Source organism: Piliocolobus tephrosceles, chromosome 9 (genome assembly GCF_002776525.5).
Source record: "Piliocolobus tephrosceles isolate RC106 chromosome 9, ASM277652v3, whole genome shotgun sequence".
NCBI lineage: Eukaryota > Metazoa > Chordata > Mammalia > Primates > Cercopithecidae > Piliocolobus > Piliocolobus tephrosceles.
In genome coordinates this window covers 39,498,087-39,522,890 of record NC_045442.1, presented here as the reverse complement: position 1 = coordinate 39,522,890, position 24,804 = coordinate 39,498,087, and the positions used below count along the sequence as shown (strand labels likewise).

Here is a 24,804-nt window from a genome sequence, read left to right as displayed (position 1 = left end):
CCAACCTTATTTCTGTTTTCAATATCCTTTGTCACTCTTTCCAGCCTCATCATTTAGTTTTCTATACGCATAATGTAGAGAAACATTGTGTCTCTCTCCCCCAACAGTTAAGTGGCATCATTTTCAGACTCTTTTTCTCCCAGTTTTTTTTTTTTTTTTTTTTTTTTTTTTTACGTTGAGGAGGCAGAGCCAGGCATGGTGGCTCACACCTGTAATCCCAGCACTTTGGGAAGCTGAGGCAGGTGGATCACCTGAGGTCAGGAGTGTGAGAACAGCCTGGCCAACATGGCGAAACTCTGTCTCTACTAAAACTACAAAGATCAGCCGGGTGTGGTGGCAGGGGCCTATAATCCCAGCTACTTGGGAGGCTGAGGCAGGAGAATCACTTGAACCCAGGAGGTGGAGGTTGCAGTGAGCCAAGATGTCACCACTGCACTCCAGCCTGGGCAACAGAGGGACACCTTGCAAAAAAAAAAAAAAAAGGTGGGGGGTGCTGGGCGCGGTGGCTCAAGCCTGTAATCCCAGCACTTTGGGAGGCTGAGACGGGCGGATCACGAGGTCAGGAGATCAAGACCATCCTGGCTAACATGGTGAAACCCCATCTCTACTAAAAAATACAAAAAACTAGCTGGGCGAGGTGGCGGGCGCCTGTAATCCCAGCTACATGGGAAGCTGAGGCAGGAGAATGGCGTAAACCTGGGAGGCGGAGCTTGCAGTGAGCTGAGATCCGGCCACTGCACTCCAGCCTGGGTGGCAGAGCGAGACTCCGTCTCAAAAAAAAAAAGAAAAGAAAAGAAAGAGAGAGAGAGAGGGAGGGAGAGAGGGAGAGAGAAAGAAAGGGAAGGAAGGTAGGGAGGGAGGGAGGGAGGGAGGGAAGGAAAGAATGAAAGAAAGAAAGAAAGAAAGAAAGAAAGAAAGAAAGAAAGAGAGAGAAAGAAAGAGAGAGAGAAAAAATTGGGGGAGGCAGATTAGAGATCAGAGAATTATGAATGTTCATTCATCCGATAAATAGTCAATTGAGTGCCTGCTGTGGACCGGACGCTGTGCTAGGCACTATATGGTGACAGTGGAGGGGACTGGATTGAAGAAGAATGAAATAATACCCTGGGTCCCTGATATTCACAGTCTGATGGAGATGGGCATAGAGATGGAAAACCAAAGCACAGAGCAGCTAAGAACCAAGCCCTAGATGGTCACAAATCCATATCTCACAGAAGCGTGATCTGAACTATCATGAAGCTCTTACCCTGCCTCTAGTCTACCTGTAGGAAATATAATAGAATGTAGCACAATATAGGAAACATTTGCAGAATACCTGCCACCCCTGTTCTAGCTAGGGTTGAAAAAATGAAATGAAGCACTGTTCTTAATTCTAGGAGTTGATTTTGCTTAACAGAGAGACAGACATGAACCAGTGGTTACATTGCAGCATGATACACAAAAGGCAAAGATTGGTGATTGAGAATGTGGAGTGTGACAACAGATAGACCTAAGTCCCAGATCAACCGCATAGAAACTGCATGATCTACTTAACTCCTCTCTTCTAAGTTTCATCATCTTATCTGTAAAATAGGACAGTGCAGACACTTGCCTCAGGTAATTATAATGGGATAAAAAGTAAATTAATGAATATAAAGTGATTAGAACCCTGTCCAAAGAAAGTGGAGATAGAGCAAAGAAGGCACTCAGAAATGGCAGAAACAAAGGCTTAGCTGCAGGATGTGTCTCAGGATGGGAGCTGGAGGGGTCAGGTTTGGCAGGAGAGGGGAACATGCAGGGGGCCTTGAGAAATGGAGCTGGAACAGGCATCCTGGTTTGCAGGTGCACTGGGCCCTAGGTCAGGGCAAATCTTGGGAGGATAGGGATCCAGGACAGCAGCTACTCCCAACTCTTGCCTTCAAGGTTCGTTTCTTCCATTCACACGTGGCCCTTATCACTATTCCAAGGTGTATCAGCCACAATCAGTTCTCACCTTCCCTGAAAGTTCTCTCTGGTCTTCCTCCCTAGCTCAGTTGGATCATGCACAGGCAAATAAATCCCTTTTCGCCTTCTCTAGCTCAACCATGAGAAAGTTGGAATTTTTTAATGCAAAATTTTCCTTTCCAAGGCAAAGAGAGAAAAGATGGAAGGAAGAGAGGGTAGGAAAAGGGATTATAGGAAGTGGAAGGAAAGGGAAAAGGAAGGAAAGGATATATAGACACACAGAAACACAGAAACAGATATGTTCAGCAAAGCATAGACGTCATACCTCATTTATCAAAAATGGGTCACACATCAGCCTTGCCAATGGATTCCACTTGTAGGACCTCCAGTGCTTATTCTCTTCCTTGCTTCTGCCCTGAATGTCTGGACTTGGAGAGATTAAACCAGTTGTCTGAGAAGAGTTGGCTACCATGGCTGCCATGTCTATTCCAGAACTTTCTAACCTCTCACACAGCACCCCAAGTCTTTAATCCCCTTGGCCCTGTTCGTTCCACTCTACCTTGAGACTGGTTGTAGTAAAAGGACTAGTCCTGAAGATTTAGCATCACTGGGAGAAAAATGAAATGTAATGAAAATTAGAGTCAGTTAAGAATGGAGGCATTTTTACTATGACACAGCACCACTGTAAAAAATCTACCCATGTGTGCCAAGAGGTCCACGCTGCTAAACTCCTCCCCTGAGTCAATGCATTTGAGCGCTCTCGGCACAGTCAGCATAGCCAGGGCAGCCCAAGATTTTGACTTCAAAGTCTTGGTGTGGTCGGTTCACACAGGCTACTTGAATCAGTCTTTGAGCCTTAACTGATCTGAGCCAGTCAAGTTCACAGAAAACTGACTTCTAAACCCAAATGCCATTTTCTGAGAGCTACATGCAGCTCAGTCACTGCAGGTAATAAAAACAACAGCAATAATAACTGCCTTTTATTGAATCATGCACTACATGTCATAAACTGTTCTAAGTGCTTTACCAGCATCAACCCTCTTGCAACTAAAAGTGTGGGCCCAGAACCATCAGAATCTCAAGCCTCACCTGAGACTTCGGGTCAGAAACTGAGTTTTTCACACTTGATCTTAGCCCAAAAGGCCGAGAAGTGATAGAAACTGCATTTTTTAAAATAAAATTCCCAGATAAAAACCTAGGTTCTAGTTCTGGCTATACAACCTTAATCTTTTCTCCTCTGCCTTCTGTCTTTGAGTCCCTTGGTCTCATTCAGTTTCAAGGTCAACTTTAAAATCCCGCAATTCCCATCCATTGAGAAAATGTTTGAAGATTCTCTTTGGTGCCCAGAGTCCATATTCAACAATGATAAAACCCACTCAGAGTGACCAGAAGGAAGTTCTGGTTGATGGTTTTTCCTTCAGAGACAGCAGGGGCTGGGCAATCGGGTCCCTTCAGGTGAAGGAACTACAGAGTAATTAGATATGATTCACCTGCTGTCTCAAAGTAGTATCTTCTTGTATTTTTTATATTTATATCTGTAACTGTAGACAAAAAGGAAATTGCCCTGAAAGAAATAACTGGCCAGTGAGTAATTAGGACTCCAACGGAGTGAACGAGCCACCTGTCTTATGTGTATAAACGACCTGCTTCCCCTCGTTGCTAACTTTCATGTGCTTATAAACAAGTAGATGTTAACACACTCCCGGTGTATATGACAACCTACGTGGAGGTCATGCAGAAACACACGGGCCTTCCATTATGGCCCCACCGCTGTGCTGAGTGTTGTATGCGTGTCTTCTGTACTTCTCAAAACAACCTGGCAGGGTGGAATTATAATCCTCATTTCAAAGATGGGAAAACTGAGACTTAGGGGCTACGTTTATGCCCCTACAATTTCAATTATTTAAGAAGGAGACTGAGGAGAGAGAAGATAGCTGGTGACTTCAGATCCTTTGTTGTCCTGAACCCCAAACTTTCCTGCCTCAGTCTACAAGCGCAAGGCCCTGTGGTTAGGCTTAGTAGGTTCCCTTGTTTTAGCAGACTGTTTGAAGAAGATGTAGTGATCCCAGTCCACTTCCACTCAGAGGCACACCAAAGTATTTGTTCCAGCCACATAGGATAGTTTACCTGTGAGGAGTTTAGGGAAATTCATTTCTGCTATCTCATCTGTGAAGAGTTTAGGGAAATTGATATTCCGCTGTATCATCTCCTATCTTCCATGATATTTTTCAGTCCTTCTAGCTGGGAGTTCACAGGACGTTGACCAGATGGCCTGCTGTTCTGAGTGATTAATTAGAGGGTTGAGCATCTAGGGAGTATCTAAGCAAGGATTTGAACTTGAGTACATCCCACTTCAGAGCCCATGCCTCTGAGCACTCTCCTTTATATGATATGGAGCCCTGGGGAGGCCTCTGGTTGGAGGAAGCATGTGCAGTGAATGAAGGTGCCTGGGACTCTCAGGCCTGCAGCCCTGATTTGCACAGTGAGAGCTGGCAGCAGTCCAGTGGGCATGGGGGTTCACAGATACCAGGTTCTGGCAGTCTGAGCTGTCCATGGTCAGCTGTGGGGGCCAACACCTCCTTTGTCTGTATTGCTCAGGCTCTCCAGAGAGAGGTCAGCAGCTGTTCCTCCATGTCCAAAACTGTTTTATACCAAATCAGAAAGAAACTGACCTCAGGAAGGAAATTTGAGGTCTCCCCCAGACCTGTATCATTCATGTGCATTTTCTTTACATGTCTAATTGGGCTGGCCTCCATCCTCCCACCTCCCACTGCCATGATGGAAATCATCTCTCACAAGGCCAAACAGCCCATCTAATCCCCTGGACTTTGGCCAATAGTGGATTCCATAAGGACTCCCCTTGGTCTTTCACAGCATAGGACAATCAGGGGCTTGTTGCAAATACTCACTTGGGTGGAAGTCAAGGGAAAGCAATGAGAATATACATGAAGGGACCAATTTTCAAGACAACTGGTGGGCAAATGGATGCAAACTTAGCCCAAGACATGAAAGAATAACAAATACCTCCAAGATTTTGGTCCTGGGGAAATGAAGGTTGTGCTATAAAAAGAACGTGAAAAGTTAGATCGAGTTTGGATATCTTGACTTTGAGATGCTGGGACATTCAAGTAGAATGCCAACAGGAGCATTAGGATTTTATTGGGGCGAGAGGTCAAAACCAGAGTCACACATTTATAAGCCATGTGCTTAACTGTGATGGTTACAACTTGAGGTGAGCTTTCTTAGGATGAGAGAGGGGTATGCAAAGGACTGAGAACTTTCAGGCTGAAAGGTTGCAAGGGGGCCAGAAATGAGCACCATGGCTGGAGAGTTAAGAAGAAAGCCACAATAAGGTAGTGTCCTGAGCCAAGACTCAAAGAAGGTCCTTGGAGTTGGGCTTAAAGTTGTAGTTTCCCAAGCCCCCTCCACAAAACAACTCTGTGGTGATTTTAACACACCCAGTCATAGTATCCCAAAATGAATCACTAGACACTTTAGCATAGTCGTTTTGTTCCTATGAGAAGTGGGTTTGACTGGCTAGCCATATAAAGAAGAATGGAACTGGACCCCCTACCTCTCACCATATACAAAAATTAACTCAAGATGGATTAAAGACTTAAATGTAAGACCTCAAACTATAAAAGTCCTCGAAGAAAACCTAGGAAAAACTCTCTGGCTGTTGGCCTAGGTGAAAAATTTATGACTAAGTCCTCAAAAGCAAATGCAACAAAAACAAAAATAGACAAATAGGACTTAATTAAACTAAAGAGCTTCTGGACAGCAGAAGTGGGTTTGACTTTGTCAACAAAGATTTTCTACTTAAATCATCAAACGTAGCTTAAAAACTTATTAACTGCATAGTTAAATATAAAACAGTTCCTATACAACCTTGTTTATTGCTAGATTAGATACATCGCATAGGTGGAATCCACATAGTAAGTACACAATGAGTACTAAATGTGTAATAGCATTTGCTCAACAAGTGGAATGCTGCAAATCTATGACCTTCTAGGTTTTGGTCCCATTTCAGTTGAAAAGGGAAAATGAACAATTATGAGTTCCCTCATAATTTAAACTCTGGTACCCAAACTACAACAAATGGTTAAAAGCCTGGGCTTTGGAGTCACCCGCATGTGATTCAGAATTCTGGCCTCATTAGTTAACTACCTGTGAATATTTGGACAAGTTACTTAACATCTCTGAGTTTCCTCATCTATAAAATGGAATACTAATTATACATCAGCCACGGAGTTGCTGATAGAATTGAATAAGATACTTAAATAAAAATTTTCAAGTAATGTACTTAGATAGCTAAGCAGCACATTCTGTAAATGTTAGTAAATAATTTTATCAGTATCATTATTACTGCTGCCTTTTATAGGGGAAAAAAATTCCAAGTCCATATGTGTTTTTCTCATTAACTTAAGTGACTTGACCTACCCAAAGTCTGGTACAGGTTATTTCTGCAATAGTATGTTCAAAATCAGAAATACCATGCACTGGTTTTAGGTCGTAGAGCTATTTTAATTGATACTCATATCATCAAAGGTTGAAAATGTGATTATAATAACAAACAAAAATAAAAGGTGCATGTTCAACATTACTTTCAAAATATATATTTTCTTTCTTTGAACCAAACGTAATTTTTAAAAATATCAGATTGTTTATGATATGAAGTCATGGTTACAGTCACGTTGCAGTTTACCATCTGTTCTTGTCCAAAATACAGGTCCAAGTTAGAGCCAGAATTGCAAAACGACAGTAAATGTCTGTTGGTCTTGTACAAAGCTCTTCTCAGTTAGACCATACTTAAACATGGAATATATTCATATAAAAATGAATGTAGAGTTAAACATGAAAATCAATCAATGCAATATATCACATTACTAGAACAATGGACAAAAACCACATGGACATCTCAATAGACATAGAAAAACCATTTCACAAAATCCAACATCTTTTTATGAAAAAAACACTCAACAAAATAAAAATAGAAAGGAACTTCCCCAACCTGATAAAGTGCATCTATGCAAAGCCCACAGCTAACATCACGCATACTGGTGAAAGACTGAAAACTTTCCACCTAAGATCAAGAACCAAAAATGATGTACTGTCAGTTCTAGCCAGGGCAGTTAGGCAACAAAAATAAATAAAAGGAATCCAGATAGGAAAAGAAGAAGTAAAACCATTTCTATTATCAGATGATGTACTCATACATATAAAATCCTAAGGAATACACTAAAACACTATTAGAATTAATAAATGAGTTCAGCAAGGTTGCAGCATACAAGATCTGATATATTTCTATAAACCAGCCATTAACAATCCAAAAATGAAATCAAGAAAAAAATCCATTTATAGTAGTATGAAAACGAAGCAAATACTTAGGAATAAATTTAACAAAAAAAGTGCAAGACTTTATTATATATTGAAAACTACAAGATATTGTTGAAAGAAATTGTTAAAGACCTAAATGAATGGAAAGACATCCTGTATTCATGAAATAGAAGATTTAGCATTGTTCGAATGGCAATATATTTGCAAAGCAATCTGTAGAATTAAGTACAATCTGTATAGAATTCAACCTGTCTTTTTTGCAGGAATGAACAGGGAGCCCAGAATAGCCAAAATAATTTTTTAAAAGATTTCTCATTTCAAAACTTACTACAGAGCTGTAGTAACCAAAATATTGTGATACAGGCATAAAGACAGACGTAAAGACCGATGGAATAGAATACAGAGCCCAAAAATAAACTCTAACATATATGGTCAAATAATTTTTAACAAAGATGCCAAAACCATTCAGTGGGGAAGGAACAAGCCTTCCAGTAAATGGTTCTGGGGAAACTGGATATCCACATGCCAAACAATGAAGTTGGATCCTTACCTTGCACCATGTATAAAAGTTAACTCAGAATGAATCAAAGACCTACACAGAAGACCTAGAACTATAAAATTCATAGAAAATGTAGAGAAGAAAAGCTTCACGATATTGGGTCTGGCAATGATTTCTTGGATATATACCAAAGGTACAGGTAACAAACGAAAAAAATAGATAAATTGGAATTAAAAACTTTTCTGCATCAAAGGACACTATCAACAGAGTAAAAAGGCAACCTACAGAATGGGAGAAAGTATTTGCAAATCACATATATAATAAGAGGTTAATAGCCAGAATATATAGAGAACTAAAATTCAACAACAGAAAACCCAACAACACAATTCAAAAATGGGCAAAGGACTTGAATAGGCATTTCTCTAAAGAAAATGTACAAATGGCCATTAAGCACATGAAAAGATGCACAGCATCATTAGTCATTAGGAACGTTAACATCAAAACCACAAAGTACAGGACGGGCATGGTGACTCATGCCTCTAATCCAAACATTTTAGGAGGCCAAGGTGGGAAGATTGCTTGAGGCTAGGAGTTCAAGCCCAGCCCAGTCAACATTGCAAGACCCCTGTCTCTCTCTCTCTCTCTCTCTCTATATATATATATATATATATTTATATTTATATTTATATTTATATTTATATTTATTTATTTATATAAATATATATAACTATATATTTAAAACTATATATTTATATGTATTTAAAATTATATACTTAATATATATATTTATATATATTTAAAACTATGTATATATTTAAAACTATAAGGTACCACTTCACCCACTAGGATAGATAATTGGGGAAAAAAAAGTAAAAAGAAAACTAGTGTTGACAAGGATGCAGGGAAATTGAAGCCCCAATCATTGCTGGTGGGAACTTAAATTGGTACAACCCCTGTAGGAAACAATTGGAATGTCTTCCAAATGCTAAACGTAGGAGTTATCATATGATCCAACAATCCACTACTAGTTATATGTCCAAGAGAAGTGAAAATATACATTCACACAAAAATTTTATCCAAATGCTCATAATAACATTATTCATAACAGCCCAAAAATGTAAACAATACAAATGTCCATCAACTGATGAATAAACAAAATGTGGTGTATACATACAATGGAATATTATTCAGCTATTAAAAAGAAATGAAGTAGTCATACATATTACAACATTGATAAACCTTTAAATCATTATGCTGAGTGAAAGAAGCCAGACACAAAAGGCCACATATTCTATGATCCCATTATATGAAATGTCCAGCATGGGGCAAATCCTTAGGGATAGAAGGTAGACTAGTAGTTGTCAGGGCCTGGATGAGAGGGACTGGGGGAATGGAGTGATGGCCAACATATACAGGGTTACCTGTTTTAGAAGGTGATCTACATGTTCTGAAATTGATTACGGTGATAGTTACACAACTCTGAATATACTAAAAACCACTGAATTGTACACTTTATTTTTTTTGTTCTTGTTTTTTAAAAAATACAGAATGCTTCACAAATGTATATGTCATCCTTGCACAGGGGCCATGCTAATCTTCTCTGTATCATTCCAATTTTAGTATATATGCTGCTGAAGTGAGCATAAATTGTATACTTTAAACTGTACACTTTAGAAAGTTAAAAAAAAAAAGAGAGACAGGGTCTCACTCTGTCGCCCAGGCTGAAGTGTGGTGGCGCAATCATAGCCCACTGCAGTCTCAAACTCCTGGGCTCAGGTGCCCCTCCCACCTCAGCCTCTCAAAGTGCTGGGATTATAGATGCGAGCTACTGTGCCCAGCCTAGAAAATAAATGTTACGGCATGTGAATTATATCTCAGTTTAAAAAAAGAATGGACATAAATAGCTCAGCAGTGTTTTAGCATGAAAGAATTTAACTCTGAGAATGTTCTGACATCTTGATGGGGTGTGATAATAATGCCACAGTGGAAAGGATGTGAATATTAACAGAAAAAAAAAAAAAAAAAACTGTTTCCTCTACACTCACAACACTTCCGACACCAAATGTGTGGGGGTTTTCCACACCAACAATCTATTCTCTGTCTCTCCTGACACCAACTGGGTGTTTTATAACACAATTCTGACATTTTCCACCCGGAGCTAGCATCAGACACCACGGGTTAAGTAGGGGCTCAGTGCCACAGGACTGCTCCCACTTCAGACACCAATCACAAGTCCTGGGCCTTTGGTATTTCTGACCAAATTGGCTACAAATGGGGGTCTTCATGACTCTCTTCTGAGGTTCAATCATTTGCTCTAATGGACTCACAGAACTCAGGGAAACACTTTACTTACTTTACCAGTTTATGATAAAGGACGCAAATGAACAGCCAGATGAAGAGGTGCATAGAGCAACGTGTGGGGAAAGAGGTGTGGAGATTCCATACCCTCTCTGGGTGACCACCTTCCCAGCACCTCCTTGTGTTCATTCACCCAGAAGCTCTGTGTACCTCATAGTTGAGGAATTTTTATTGAGGCTTCATCACCTCAGCGTGATTAATTTAGTCAGTCTTCAGTTCCTTTCCCCTCCCCAGAGGATGGTGGGTGGGGCTTAAAGTTCCAAGCTTGTCATCATGCCTTGGTTTTTCTGGTGCGCAGCCCTCATCTTGAAGCTATCCAGGAGCCCACCAAGAGTTACCTCATTAGAACGAAAGACACTCCTATCACTAGGAAACTCCAAGGGATTTAGGACCATATATGAGGAAAAAAAGATGCTCCTAGAGTTTTAGGAGCCCTATGTCAGGAACTGGGAGCAGAGACCAAATATATATATATATTTTTTTAATGTCACACATATTCTATTCATAAAGGGAAGAGCTGAAGAGTTAAGAACAGCCTTTTTTTGGTGTTTTGGGGGAGCGGGGTCTTTTTTCCGTTAGGGGATTTATTAGTACAGTGTGTGGCAAGATGATACAGACATTTCTTTTTATAAGAGTAAGTGAGGTATCACTTGGGATCTTAAAAAATATTTTCTTTTTATTATTGTGGGCACCACACCAAAGGGTGCAAGTTGCAGGTTATAAAAACAAAGCAAAAGTTTCCATAGCCTGAAATGGTTGGAAATATGACTGAGTCTCCTCATTGAGCTTCTAAGATGAAAGGCCCCAGAATTCCTTCTTCCTCTTGCAAATGTTAAATTAATGATGATAATAAGATGACTGACTATTGAGGGCTGAATATGTAGTAAACATTTACGTGCATTTTCTTGTTTTAATTTCCCCATCATCACTGTGACATACCCATAGTCGTTTAAAACATATCCAAGGTCATGAAGCAAGTCAGCAACTGAGCTGGGCTGCGATCACACATATTAGTCCCAAGATCCCACTCTACTTCTACTCTGGGGGAGCTGCCCGCAGGAGCTTACAGCACCTGAGATCCTAACCACACCAGTAAGGGAAGCAGTAGAGTATGGAGACAATGCCCTGGACTGGGAGTCAGGGTCCCCAAGTTCTGGTCCATCTTTGCCACTAATCAGCTCTGTGACCCTGGGCAAGAAGCTTGGGCAAGAAGCTCAGAGGCATGGTTTTCTGATGTGTAAAGTGTGGAAAATTCATCCCAGCTCTCCCTGTAGTTCCTTCCAATTCAGGCATTCAGCCCGAGTCCTGCCTCTTTCACCCTCTGATTGTCATTTGTGTACTGAGACTAAAAGGAAGAAAACCTTCGAGTCAGTGTAGACTGGTGATTTCAAGATGCTGGACTTTGGTGTTGGACCGATGTGGCACTGGTTCCATTACTTATCTCAGTGTGATGTTGAGCAAGTTCTTTAATTGTGTTCCCATCTGCTAATGGGAATAATAACATCATGGGGTGCTGTGCTGTCTACAAAGAGTGGTTGTGAAGATAGAGTGAGATCTCAGTAGAGAGCTTTAATGCAATTCCTGGCACATTGTAAGTACTGGGATGTTATATTATTATATGTTAAATAATATTATAATTTATTTATGATGATGGTTGCTGATTGTTATAAAACAGAGACACAGAATCCTTTCAGAATAATTAGTGTTGTTTAAATAGTTCACCCAGGTCAGACTTTGGGGCTCAGATTGCCTGCTTAGGCTGCGTTTTGAAACCATTCCATATCTAGAAGGTCAGCCATACCTCAGGACTGTGCTGCTGGGTAAGAAGGCATCAGATTGTCACCAAAAACACTCCAGAGTTCCCCCTCTTGTAAACTTTGAGTCAGTAATGCCATCTTCCCCTATATGAGACAACATACTATTACAACTTACCATATGAATTTTGACTCACATATTCTTTTTTACCCAATGTAATCAGAAATAGATGAGTGATCAGTGACAGATATTCATAAAATAGTTAGTTAATGTGCCATAAAAGGAATAGATGAGAAAATGCTGTTCCCTGGAAATTTCCCAATGTGGGTAGGGAATTTTTCTCTTTCAATGTTATTTAACATAGTAAGCACAGATAAAGTTATATTGACAAGATTGTTTATCACAGTGTTATTATAATGGTAAAAAGCTGTAAATATAACATAAAGAGCCATCAAAAATCTAATATTACAAGAATAGCCTCAGAGTTGGGGGGAAAGTGCATTATAGAGTTTTTTTAAGCTAGAAAAGAATGTGTTCTCTGATCCTAATTTTGTGAATATTGCGTGTATTTATAGATAAATATGAAATGCAACAACAAAAATATTAGCAGAGATTACCTCTGGGTATGAGATTATTATTTTAAATTTTCTTCTTTTTTTTTGAGATGGAGTTTCGCTCTTGTTGCCCAGGCTGGAGTGCAGTGGCGCGATCTCGGCTCACCACAACCTCCGCCTCCTGGGTTTAAGCGATTCTCCCGCCTCAGCCTCCTGCAAATTTTCTTCTTTATACTTCTTTATATTTTCTACGTTTTGCACAGTGAGCAAAAGTTGCTTTTTTATTAATGGAGATTCTGTCAACTTTTTTCTTTTTGCTCTAAGGCTCTTCTGTCTGGTAGATTGTTTCATCTAAATATGTCTTAACTCTCAGTCTGAATATATTGGGTTTTTTTTTCTCTTTTAAGTACTGACTTAGAAGTAATATGCTTCATTGATTTTGTGAGCTCATGTTTTTCATGTAATGTTCAGGACAAGTCAGACACATTTGTTGCAAGATTGATTTTGTTACTTTGAAAACCAATAACAGATAATAAGATAAAATCACCAATTAACTAACCTTTTTCTAAACCCATCGCTTCCCTGTTGAAAGCAATTTTCAGCTCTTCCTGAGATTTAGTGTATTTAAGTCAGCTCTGAATCTTCTATAAGAAGAAATCAATGTTCTTCTCTCTCTGTCTTATTTTATGTAATTAGAATTGCACCACTAAAGGACTATTAAATGTGCAATTGAGAATCTAATACTTTAAAAAAGTCTACAAAATTAATTCAAAGCAAAGGAAAATGGATAGAGTAGATAAAATAAGTTTTTCCTACTTTCTTCTCTAATTGTAACTTAAAATAACTTTAAAAAAAAACAATATTACCATATATATTGGGAAAAAAATCTGAACAGGCCAAAAGCTGAACCAATTTTTTGAGCATGAGAAGATTGAGATTTTGTTGCCTTGAATTTTTTGGATATTGTTTTGTTTTGTTTTGTTTTGTTTTGTTTTGTTTTGTTTTGTTTTTTGAGACGGAGTCTCACTCTGTTACCCAGGCTGGAATGCAGTGGTGTCATCTCGGCTCACTGCAACCTCTGCCTCCTGGGTTCAAGTGATTCTTGTGCCTCAGCCTCCCAAGTAGCTGGGATTACAGGTGCCCACCACCTCACCTGGCCTCTTTTTGTATTTTTGGTAGAGACGGGATTTCACCATGTTGGCAAGGCTGGTCTCCACCTCCTGACATCAGGTGATCCCAAAGTGCTGGGATTACAGGTGTGAGCCACTAGGCACAGCCCATTTTGAACTATTTTTAAAAGTACTGTCATATGTACATTACAAAAAAGTTGAGCAAAACAGAACTGTGTAAGAGATACACTATTATTTGGTGTGCACTGGACAGGATATGCAACATATACCTATATTTACAAAATTATTTTTTCCCTCAATAGGATAAGATTCCGTTGTTCTCAACTTGCTTTTTTGTCCTCAATATTTTGTGAAATAAATTCAATTTCAGCACATATAAATTTACCTCACTTGGTCTATATTTTTGCAAGAGTTTCTGTTGGATAATATCATAGAAGCAAGATTTCTAGTACAAAGAATACACATGCTTAAAATTTTGTTTTGCCTCTCAAGAAAGCTTGTGCCCATTTCACCACCCTCACATGGAATGAGAATGAAAGATAAAGTTTCTGACACATAGGCACATGGAGATTCTCCCAGGTTTTGATAGGATATAATTTAAAGTCACGATCAGAAGGTTGCTCAGCTGGCTTGGGGAGGAGATGCCTTCTAAAGTCAGAATCCTGTAAGGTATTCCTACCTAACTCTTCAACTCCATTCTCTACCCAGAAGAGAAAAAACTTTGTGTGTGTGTGTGTGTGTGTGTGTGTGTGTGTGTGTGTGTTTAGAAATATGTCTCCTCTGCAAAGGATGCCTCAAAATGCTGAGCGTAACAGAGGGCAGATTTTTGGAGTCAGAGCTGCAATTAAATTTCAGCCCTGTCTCTCAATAGCAGGGTGCCTTTAAGCAAAATGTTTAACGTTTCTGACCTGTGTTTTATCGTCTATAGCAGGGGGATAATCACATCACCATACAGGGTTCGCTGTGAGAATTAAATGTGTTACTTAACACAAAGGGCTAATAAATGGTGACGACTAAGAGCTCAAGTAATCGCTACCATTGAGACATGAGAAAGGGTGATGATGACCAAGCCAAGGGCACCTTGGAGGGGGAAGTTTTGCCCACTTTTGCAGAAAACGTGAGACAATCACTAACAGTCTAGTTAAGATATGCTATGTGGGCTGGGCACAGTAGCTCACACCTGTAATCCTAGCACTTTGGGAGGCCGAGGCTGGTGGATCACCTGAGGGCAGGAGTTCAAGACCAGCCTGGAGAAACCCTGTCTCTACTAAAAAATGCAAGTATTAGCTGGGCATGGTGACACATGCCTGTAATCCCGGCTACTTGGGAGACTGAGGCTGGAGAATCGCTTGAACCGGGAGGCAGAGGTTCATGCCACTGCACTCCAGCCTGGGCGACACAGCAAGACATCATCTCAAAAAAAAAAAAAAAAAAAGATATATGCTATGTAACACTACAGCTTCCCTACCCACATCCTGGAACCCTGTTTGATTTTCACCATAGCAATTTTATCACTTTCTCATATGCATCATTACTCATTTACTGTGCTTATTGTTTATCTCCTTTCCTAGGTGTTCCGTATGAACAAAACTTTGCTCTTGTTCACTAAATTTCAACATCAGGATAGCTGAATACAAAGCCTGGCACATAGTAGGCACTCTTTTTTTTTTTTTTTTTTTTTTTTTTTTTTTGAGAGAGAGTCTTGCTCTGTCACCCAGGCTGGAGGGCAGTGGCGCGATCTCCGCTCACTCACTGCAAGCTACGCCGCCTCCCGGGTTCACGCCATTCTCCTGCCTCAGCCTCCTGAGAAGCTGGGACTACAGATGCCCACCACCACGCCCGGCCAATTTTTTTTTTTGTATTTTTGGTAGAGACAGGGTTTCACCGTGTTTGCCAGGATGGTCTCGATCTCCTGACCTCGTGATCCACCCGCCTCGACCTCCCAAAGTGCTGGGATTACAGGCGTGAGCCGCCGTGCCTGGCCCATGCTAGGCACTCTTAATGAATGAATTTCTCCTTAACATTTCTGAAACCCATTCAGATGTATTGGCAGCTAATAATGCCAGCCCTTGGACACTGAGCATGCCCAGTATAACCCAGGCTCAGCTTGGGGTAACACAGAGGACTGGGCCAGAAGCCAGAAACTTCAGGTTCTCTCTTAGCTTTTGCCAATTCTGGGGCTGACCACTCACAAGCTGGATTTTTGGGCAATTCATGTAACAACTGAACTCAAGTTTTATTAAAAAAAAAAAAAACTAAAATTAGCAATGGCTACCTGTCATGACTCCCTTACATAATGCAGGATTCTTTGAGATTATCTTATAAACTCTGGATTTTCATCTGGGGCATAGCAAGAAAAAATGCTTTTACTTTTCATAGGGACCAAAAAGCAAAAAATAAATAAAAGAAAGAAAGAAATGGGAAATGGCAGGTTTTGCTGGACTCTAGCCCAAGCCCAGGGCTCTTGGGGGGATCAGGATCTGAACAACCATTTTTAGAAACTACTAACCCTAGGGGAAGGGGTTCCCCAAAGGCACTGTACCCCAAGGCATTAAGTGGAAAATGCTCATCAGATTTAAAGGCTTATGCCTTGGCCCTACCTGGTATTTCTGGGCTCTGCAATTTATGGATAGCTTCTGGGAATGGCAGCTTATAGCTGAGGTCAGAGGCTGACTATCACCTGCAAGAACAGAGAGGAGAGGGGAGGGGAAGGGAAGGGAGGACTCTGTGTGGTGGCAAGAGGGCTCTATAGTGGTGCTCCAGCTTCTCAGAGCAGTATCCCTCAAGCAAAGACTTGGCCTGGGATTCCCCTCCCTCAAGGTGGAATGATGTCTAGGTTGACCCGGAGACCAAAAAATCTAGGATGCATATGTGTTTTCATCCTCCCATCACCCGCATCTGCCTTTGTTTCTTCATGAGCCACACCTGTTCTCTAGTGCTTTCTAGAAAATAAAGCTTCCTTCCTGGTTTTCTACAGTGATGCTCCATCTCTCTTAATATAGCATTCAGCCATGGGAAATAATTTACAAATTCCTAAATAATCCATAATCTCTCCCCTGCTTCTATCTTTACATAGGATTCCAGCCACATGGCGAAGTAAGCCTCCTTGGAACCACCAACCTCACAAACTCCTCATGCTTCATTTCCCCCAATGAGAATCTCTGAGTATGATGAGAAACATTCTGAAGACACTGTAATCCCCATGTAAATGATATAGAGACAGACAACAAGGTTGAGGATGTGCTATGTGCTATGACACTATATTCCCCTCGTGGGAATTATTAATGGCTTTGAGAAGTCCTGCAGTTTAAAAAAAAAAAAAAGCCTGTTTAACTTTGTTTAACCCAGTAGTTCCCTAGATTACTAACTAAGAAACTGTGCTTTGCATAAATTGAGTGTGACACACTTTAGAAAATACTGATTTAAAGTATAGGAACATTCATGTGAACTCATGGGAAGGAAAGGAGAGTGTGCTTCTGAGTTTCTGAGTTTCTGAGTTTCTATGTGCTACGCGTTATCACATAGTTGTAGTGGTTGAAGTAATGGTTCCAGGCTGACCAAGGAAGGAAACTGTTTACCCTCTTGGTCAAATCTTTAACTTTGGAGTTTGAAGAGGTTATTTTATCAGATCACTCCGAGTAAACTAACACAGTAATTGATTTATTCTGAATTAAATCACTTGAGATGCATCTATAAACCAGAATGCCAATGTGGCAATATCCTGAGTGATCAGGAACATGAGCTCTTGAGTCAAATAGATCCCGCTCAAATCCCAGCTCTCTGACTTACTGCTTATATGACCTTATGTGAGCCTTAGCTCTCTTATGAATAAAATATGGCCAATAATACTATCTATGTCCTGAATTAATCTATATAAAGCACTTGGAACAGGAAACTTTATTTTTGAGCGGAGAATCAGAATGTGAAGTTACTGTGTCTCATGGTAAATATTTCTAGACTGTGACAGTATCTAAAGATACAGTCTTCAATATGGTTTGACTCATGTCCCCACCCAAATCTCATCTCAAATTGTAATCCCCACTTGTCAGAGTAGAGGCCTGGTGGGAGATGATTGGATCATGGGGGCAGATTTCTCCCTTGCTGTTCTCATGATAGTGAGTGAGTTCTCATGAGACCTGATGGTTTTAAAGTGTGGCGCTTCCCCCCACCCTCGTCCTCTCTCTCTCTCCTGCCACCATGTAAGATGTGCCTTGCTTCGCCTTCACCTTCTGCCATGATTGTCAGTTTCCTGAGGGCTCCCCAGCCATGCAGAACTGTGAGTCAATTAAACCACTTTCCTTTATAAATTACTCAGTCTCCAGTAGTTCTTTCAAGCAGTGTGAAAAGGAACTAATACAGCCTTACTCTTCTGTAGAATAACTTTTTTTTTTGCTTTTTTTGAGACGGAGTTTCACTCTTGTTGCCCAGGCTGGCGTGTGATGGTGCACCCTCAGCCTCCCGGATTCAAGTGATTCTCCTGTCTCAACCTCCCGAGTAGCTGGGATTACAGGTGCTCACTGCCATGCCTGGCTAATTTTTTGTATTTTTAGTAGAGACAGGGTTTCATCATGTTTGCCAGGCTGGCCTCGAACTCCTGGCCTCAAGTGATCTGCCAGCCTCGGCCTCCCAAAGTGCTAGGATTACAAGAGTGAGCCACCATGCCTGGCCTAGAATAACTATTAACTGAAGAATATGGGACTGAGAGCAAACAATGAGGTGGGTAATTTTATTCACCAGACACTTCTTAAAAAGAGAAGAGCCACAGTGTCCAGTGGGCTTTATGAACTTTGCTTCATGGATGATGAGGAAGGACTAGGGGTCCTAGAACTATTCAGTTTTTAATCCATCTTCCAGTGGCCCATGTTGTTAGAGAGCAAGGCTCAGAGGTGAGTTTCAGCTGAGCCCTAGGGCAATGTGTCATGTGAAGAGGAAAGAGGACATAATAAGGAGAGCTCAACAAGGATGAGGGAAAGTGGGAAGTGTTTTTTTGTTTGTTTCTTTTTTATTAAATTATTATTATTTTTATTATTATTATACTTTAAGTTCTAGGGTACATGTGCACAACGTGCAGGTTTGTTACATATCTATACACGTGCCATGGTGGTGTGCTGCACCCACTAACTCATCATTTACATTAGGTATATCTCCTAATGCTATCCCTCCCCTCTCCCCCCTCCCCACAATAGGACCCAGTATGTGATGTCCCCTTCCTGTGTCCAAGTGATCTCATTGTTCAATTCCCACCTATGAGTGAGAACATGCGGTATTTGGTTTTCTGTTCTTGTGATAGTTTGCTGAGAATGATGGTTTCCAGCTGCATCCATGTCCCTGCAAAGGACACGAACTCATCCTTTTTTATGGCTGCATAGTATTCCATGGTGTAGTGTTTTTAACAGCTGCTAAAAGTATGGAACTTAGAAGGCAAAGAATTATGCCCCAAGAAGACTTCTGGGATGTTTTTCGTGGTACATGATATGAAATCCCTGAGTAATCCAGCTTTAAGGAAACCTACATGAAAGGTCAACATTGTTTCAAAGCTTCTAGCATTCAATTTGTGTTCCTTTGAGTGTGATGTTATACTTATACTGAGATACATGCTTATATTGGGACTGCCAGATTTATTAGGGTTACAATGACCAGGTTTCTTTTTATTCTTTCATTTATTTGGGTCTTTCTTATTGCTATTTCCCACCAGTCACTAGACGTGTCATTCATTGTAACAGCATGTGATTCATATCTCAAGATATATTGCAGTTTCCCATATGACATCTTATCTTACATTATTTGCATATTATATTACATTATCTCTTCTCTTATATATTAGAGAAGTGACTGGAGTTCTTTTTATTTCCTCTGCAGAGTGCTATAGTTTGAGATCATGTCTTAGAGTTGGTTACTTCTCAGAAGAGTTCCTATATTTGGCCAATTCCACTGTGTATAAATTATCAGTATCTAGAAATTTCAGTTGGCCTCTTTCATCAAGTCACATTCAGATTCAATTTTCAGGAAACTTAGTCAGTTTCTATTCAGAAAGTTAGAGAGGGAGGTCATGTAGGGTAGATTTAATCTCCAACTTGATTTTAATTTTTTTTAATATGAGCTTAGATAAAACCAAATATAATTTGATAGTCTCCATTTTTTGCTGCAGAAGATTTTTGGTAACTTGGTCCAAAAGATGTATTAAAATGCTTAGAGTCAACCAGAACCAACCTGGTTTCCATTTTTCTGTCCCATGTCCTCAATGGTTTAGTAATTTGGACAGAGAGGATGGCCTGATTTTTTGATCAGAAGATATAGTGACCATACTCATGGAAGAAGGAATTAGGGACTGTGGGCTACCTGGTGTAGAAGGTACGTAGTGAAGGGAAAGAGAGAGAGGATTTGGCGTTTAAAGGATAAGGGATGTCCTATTTGTTAGTTTTTAAGGAAAAAGGAAACTGAACATTTTGGTGTGCAAAGAAGTCAGTAGAAAGTGAGGGATTAAAGGTGGAGATAACCACTGAAGCAAGTTCTGGAAGAGACAAAGGTAGATTTAATCACAAACCTGGATGGGCCTTGCAGAGGAGGAAGCACATGCCATTTTCAGGTAAGCAGAAGATGGAGTAAATGTAAGGCATCTGAATTGAAGAAGTTTCTGACACGATCTACACTGTCACAGCATAGTTAAGAAGCAGTCGAATGACTGTAAGGAAAGCAAACACAGGTTTGGGAGTGTGAGGAGAATAGAAGAGAGGATAGTGAGTTGTTTAGGAAAAAATAAATAAGTTTGTGTCAACTTTGAGCCACACTGAGGGCCTAGCTGAAGTTAGATAACAGGAATTAGCAACAGCCCCATCACTAAGTAGCATACTTGTCAGTGTCATCATACAGCAGCCCAGAAGCCAAGGAATGGGTGGTTTGAGTCTGCCCAGCATTGGGGATTGGGATGTGCCTGTGGTGGAAAGTCAAGTTGTCTTCTTAGGGAATCTCTGGCTGGTGAGTGCCAGCTAAAATGCTTATCACGGCACCAGACCAAGGCCAAGGAACTAGAAGTTTGCTGAGGACAGAGAAGTTTTACTAGAGAGAATAGAAGGGAAGAAAGAAGTCAAATTCAGGGATGATGACTTCGGAGTTTAATAATACAGACATGAAGCAGTTTGGAGTGATAATTCCAAAGTTTTCTGCAACGGAGATTTAGAAAAGAGTCAGAGAATATTGAGGTCTGAATGTGAAGGAAGTCATCCTTACAAACTTTGCTGTTAGCCAGTGTCCGGGCTGGATGACAGGTATTTCCAGGAAGAGAATGAGTGACATGAATATGTGACATTTCCCCAACTCAGGTGACCACAAAATTGTTTTTTCTTGCAAATGCCAGTATTCTAGAGATCATACTTTGGAAAACTCTGTTCTAGGGCTCATCATAGACTTTCCGTCTGTTGAATGAATGAGTTACAGGTACGAAGTTAAGAGACAGCCTGGGAGGGTGTCAAAGAGAAGGCAAGTGTGGTGTCTCTAATTACAGGAATCATTTTGAGCCTAGGCATCCCCCACTCTGGTACTTCCATCTCATGCACTGCCACCTTCTCTCCTGCATCTCTCTGTCACCTTCTTGCTACCAGTTGTGGGCCAGGAGTAAGATTTATTTATTTAGATACATCTCCTTATTACCTATTCCTTTCTTAAGTCTGTAGATGGTTCTGTTCTTGCAAACCCCCAAATAGATATCAATGAAATCAAAGTCACTCTTTGGAGGTGAAGGGTTGGCAGAGAATACCATGACATTTTGAAACCTTTTGTCCAGAGAGTCTCTGGGTCCCCAGGTGTCCTGCCCATTTACACATAATATGCATATCCATATTCCTCACCCCATAGCCTTCTTTCCTCTTCCATTTAAGTTCGCTATGCTTATACTCACCCTCATTTCATGTCACTCTGATGGTAGTTAGCAAAGGAGGATAAGGAGGCAAATGGTATTTTAAAAAGTATAGTAAACTGGTTGGGGAATGATGTGCTAGATTAATGCTGCTTCTGAAAATGGAAAAAAACAACCCTACCACCACCACCACTGCCACTCCACTCCCACCTCATTAGGTGACTAGATGACAGACAGGGCAAATATCAGAAAGGTCTTTGTAACAAGAAAGAAAAATAGTACAGAACTCTTCACTAAGCAGGGGATTTGGTTAAAGAACATAGAAGATTTGGAATGGCTCTCAAGTAAATATCTGTTGCAGGAGACACCAGATTTGGTGTAACCACGACTTCTGTTGCTTTGTTTTAGAACGCCAGCCAGGCCCCTCTGTGGCCAATTCCAACACCCTCCCTTCAAGTTCAGCTGGGATCAGCAAGGAGCTGATCGATCTGCAGCCTCTCATCCAGTTCCCAGAGGAAGTCGCCAGCATCCTGATGGAGCAGGAGCAGAGTATTTACCGCAGGGTCTTGCCGGTCGACTACCTTTGCTTCTTAACACGGGACTTGGGCACTCCCGAATGCCAGAGGTCCCTGCCCTGCCTCAAAGCATCCATCTCAGCATCGATTCTTACCACTCAGAATGGAGAGCACAATGCCCTTGAAGATCTGGTGATGAGGTTTAATGAGGTAAGAAGCCACTTTTTGATGTCTTGGTATTTGACTCACCCATAAGTGATTTTCAAGCATACCTCCCCTTCTAGGTTTGTCTGTCCTGATGTGTCTCATTTCACTCTGTCTTGCCACTTCCATGATGGCTGTTTTTCTTTCCAGGCAAAGAGACAGACATCACATTGCAATCCTTCCTCTCACTGTACCCCAACTTGCCCTTAAGCCTAATTGATCTCAACTCCATTCCATAGCATTACCCAGTCCACCAATCCTAGTCCCTTTGGGCACCCAGAATGCCAATCTCCAACCCCTTCCTCTCCCCCACCAACCCCTCCTTCCCAAAGATGCTTTTAAAACCACATGTCTCAATTTTGAGTCTTGACAGCATGATCCCTGACCACATTCGTATAACCAACCCCCTGACCCCCTTCTATTATTAGGACTCCCTCAGCAGAAACACCTAGGTCAGCAGAGAGGCAGCAACCAGGGGGCAATTCACTGAGGGACAGTGAATCACCTCGGTTCTCTCTCTGCATCCCATGAAGATCCTCAGCCCCAGAATGTCACTCCAAAGCCTCTGAGACCACATCGGAAGCTAGTTCTGAAGAAGACAGGTGTGACTGGAGTCTGGGAATACTTAGGACAAAGTCATTGTGTGGGTGTCTAGAGACTCACTGGGAGATCAAGAGCCACTGGCTGACATCTCTATGGCCCTGGGGCAGGGAAGAGCGGCAGGAAGGAGCAGGGAGTCTCCATGCAGTGCTGGGGTCGGGCTGACTGCACTCTTGGGCTTAGAAGGCACTTTCTCTTAGTAATGTAACCCACACCCAGAGTTTTCTATTCTACATGTTATGTTTTAGACTTAATTTCTTTTGTTTTGTGTATTCAATCACAAAATTTTAATCAGTATGTTTTTTGGTTGTTAGTTGGCTGAACACAGATATAGTAGTTGCCTATTTTGGTCATTTAGTAAACGCTACCTAATGCTAACAGGATATTCCTATTCTGAATCATGTGTATCTCTGATTGGCTGAGGATCTGTCAGCCTTTGTTACTTAAACACTTTCTGGCCAGGTGCAGTGGCTCATGCCTGTAATCCCGGTGCTTTAGGCAGGAGGATCGCTTGAGGCTGGGAGTTCAAGACCAGACTGAGCAAAATAGCAAGACCTTGTCCATACAAATTTAAAAATTATCTGGGCATGGTGGTGCATGCCTATAGTCTCAGCTACTGTGGAGGCTGAGACCAGAGGATCCCTTAGCCCAGAAGGTTAGAAGCTTCAGTGAGCTAGGATCATGTCATTGTACTCCAGCCTGGGTGACAGAGCGAGACACCATCTTTAGAAAAAAACACAAAACATTTTCTAACTGTAGCTCACTTTGCAGCCTCCATAGCTTGCAAATCAAAATCCTGATGATGGTTGTAAATGTCAGTGACCATGATAAGGTCCATGAATACAGCAAGGGTAAGAGGCTGAGCTCAAGCAGTTCTATATCCAGACATGTCCTGAACACCAGTCTATCTGGCACTACTGTGCTAACCATTTTATATGTACCACTTACTTGCTCCTTACAACAACCTTGGGAGACAGATGTTGTCATAAGCCCCGTCTTATCAATGGGAAACTGAAGTATGTGGAGATGAAGTGATTTTCCCAAGATTACACAAGTGGTAGGTGGCGATTTTGGTTTAATCCCACATAGTCGGGCCCTGAAGCCTGGGCTTCGAACGACTATAGGATGCTGTTTCCCACCTGCAGCAGGATTGCATTGGCGGGTGGTGCCTGCTAAAACTGCAGATTCCTGGTCCCACCCCAAACTGAGTAAGACAGAATCTCTGACAGAATCTCTGGGAGTCCACTGAGAGCTTGCAAACCTCACTGCCCCGAAGTTGTTTTTAAAAATAAATCTCCTGATGTTCTTGATTTTCCTTACTGATAAAAATGGGATGGAAAAATGAAAGTTCCAGTAAACTGAGTGATTTTATTAGTGGATTTCACTGTATTTCATGAATTATTTTAAACTTCCAGATCTACCCACTCTCACATCCTTAGGATCCTATCTTGTCTTTATTTTTACATTTCCACCTGAACTTAAAAGTGAATTACCAAAACTTTAAAAATCTAATTTTAAATTAAACTTGGATTTCTTCCATTCACTTCCATAACCTTGGGAATCAAAGACAAATCAGTGATTTCACTAATTCAGAGTTAGTGATGATATGACCTACAGCTGGGTAGAGGCAGACTTTGGACTATCTCTGAAAATAGTTTAGCTAAGCAACTTCAGAACGTAAACAAGATTTCTGGGAAAACACTTAAACTACTTAAGAGAACAGTCTGTTTCAAGTATTCTCAAGCATCTATTTTCATACTAATTATGGGTATGCTGATTAAAAATCAGTCTTACATAGGCAAATCCCAAATGATCGCTACTAAACATGACTGGAATAGCTAATTTCTAGTTCTTTTGTATACCATCAAAAGAGAATTTTCCAATTCAGATTTTTCACCTATTTTGGATGGCCTTGCCTTCAAATTAGCGTGGCTTTACAGACGGTAAAGAAAAGGAAGAAATGGAGTTTGCATTTATTTAATAGATGCTCTGGACTGGACATTTTTACATTTTTTAAAATCTCATTCAATTCTTATGACCAGTTGTCATCATCCCTGTCTTGCAGAAGAAGAAAGTG

At 40.9% G+C, this 24,804-nt stretch overlaps 1 protein-coding gene and 1 non-coding gene across 4 annotated transcripts in view; one reads left to right on the top strand and one right to left on the bottom strand.

The window, feature by feature from the left end:
• The window catches only part of PLCE1 (phospholipase C epsilon 1), a 348,163-nt gene that overhangs the window by 173,594 nt on the left and 149,765 nt on the right, over positions 1 to 24,804 (top strand). For all 3 annotated transcript variants that reach the window (XM_023226273.1, XM_031936174.1, XM_023226275.1), the window contains one exon: positions 21,817 to 22,133. In XM_023226273.1, the coding sequence (XP_023082041.1) occupies positions 21,817 to 22,133 (317 nt within the window). The remainder of the gene's footprint in view (positions 1 to 21,816; positions 22,134 to 24,804) is intronic.
• LOC111552227 lies at positions 9,297 to 9,403 on the bottom strand. The gene has a single exon (XR_002734586.1). It is a non-coding gene; the product is annotated as a U6 spliceosomal RNA (small nuclear RNA).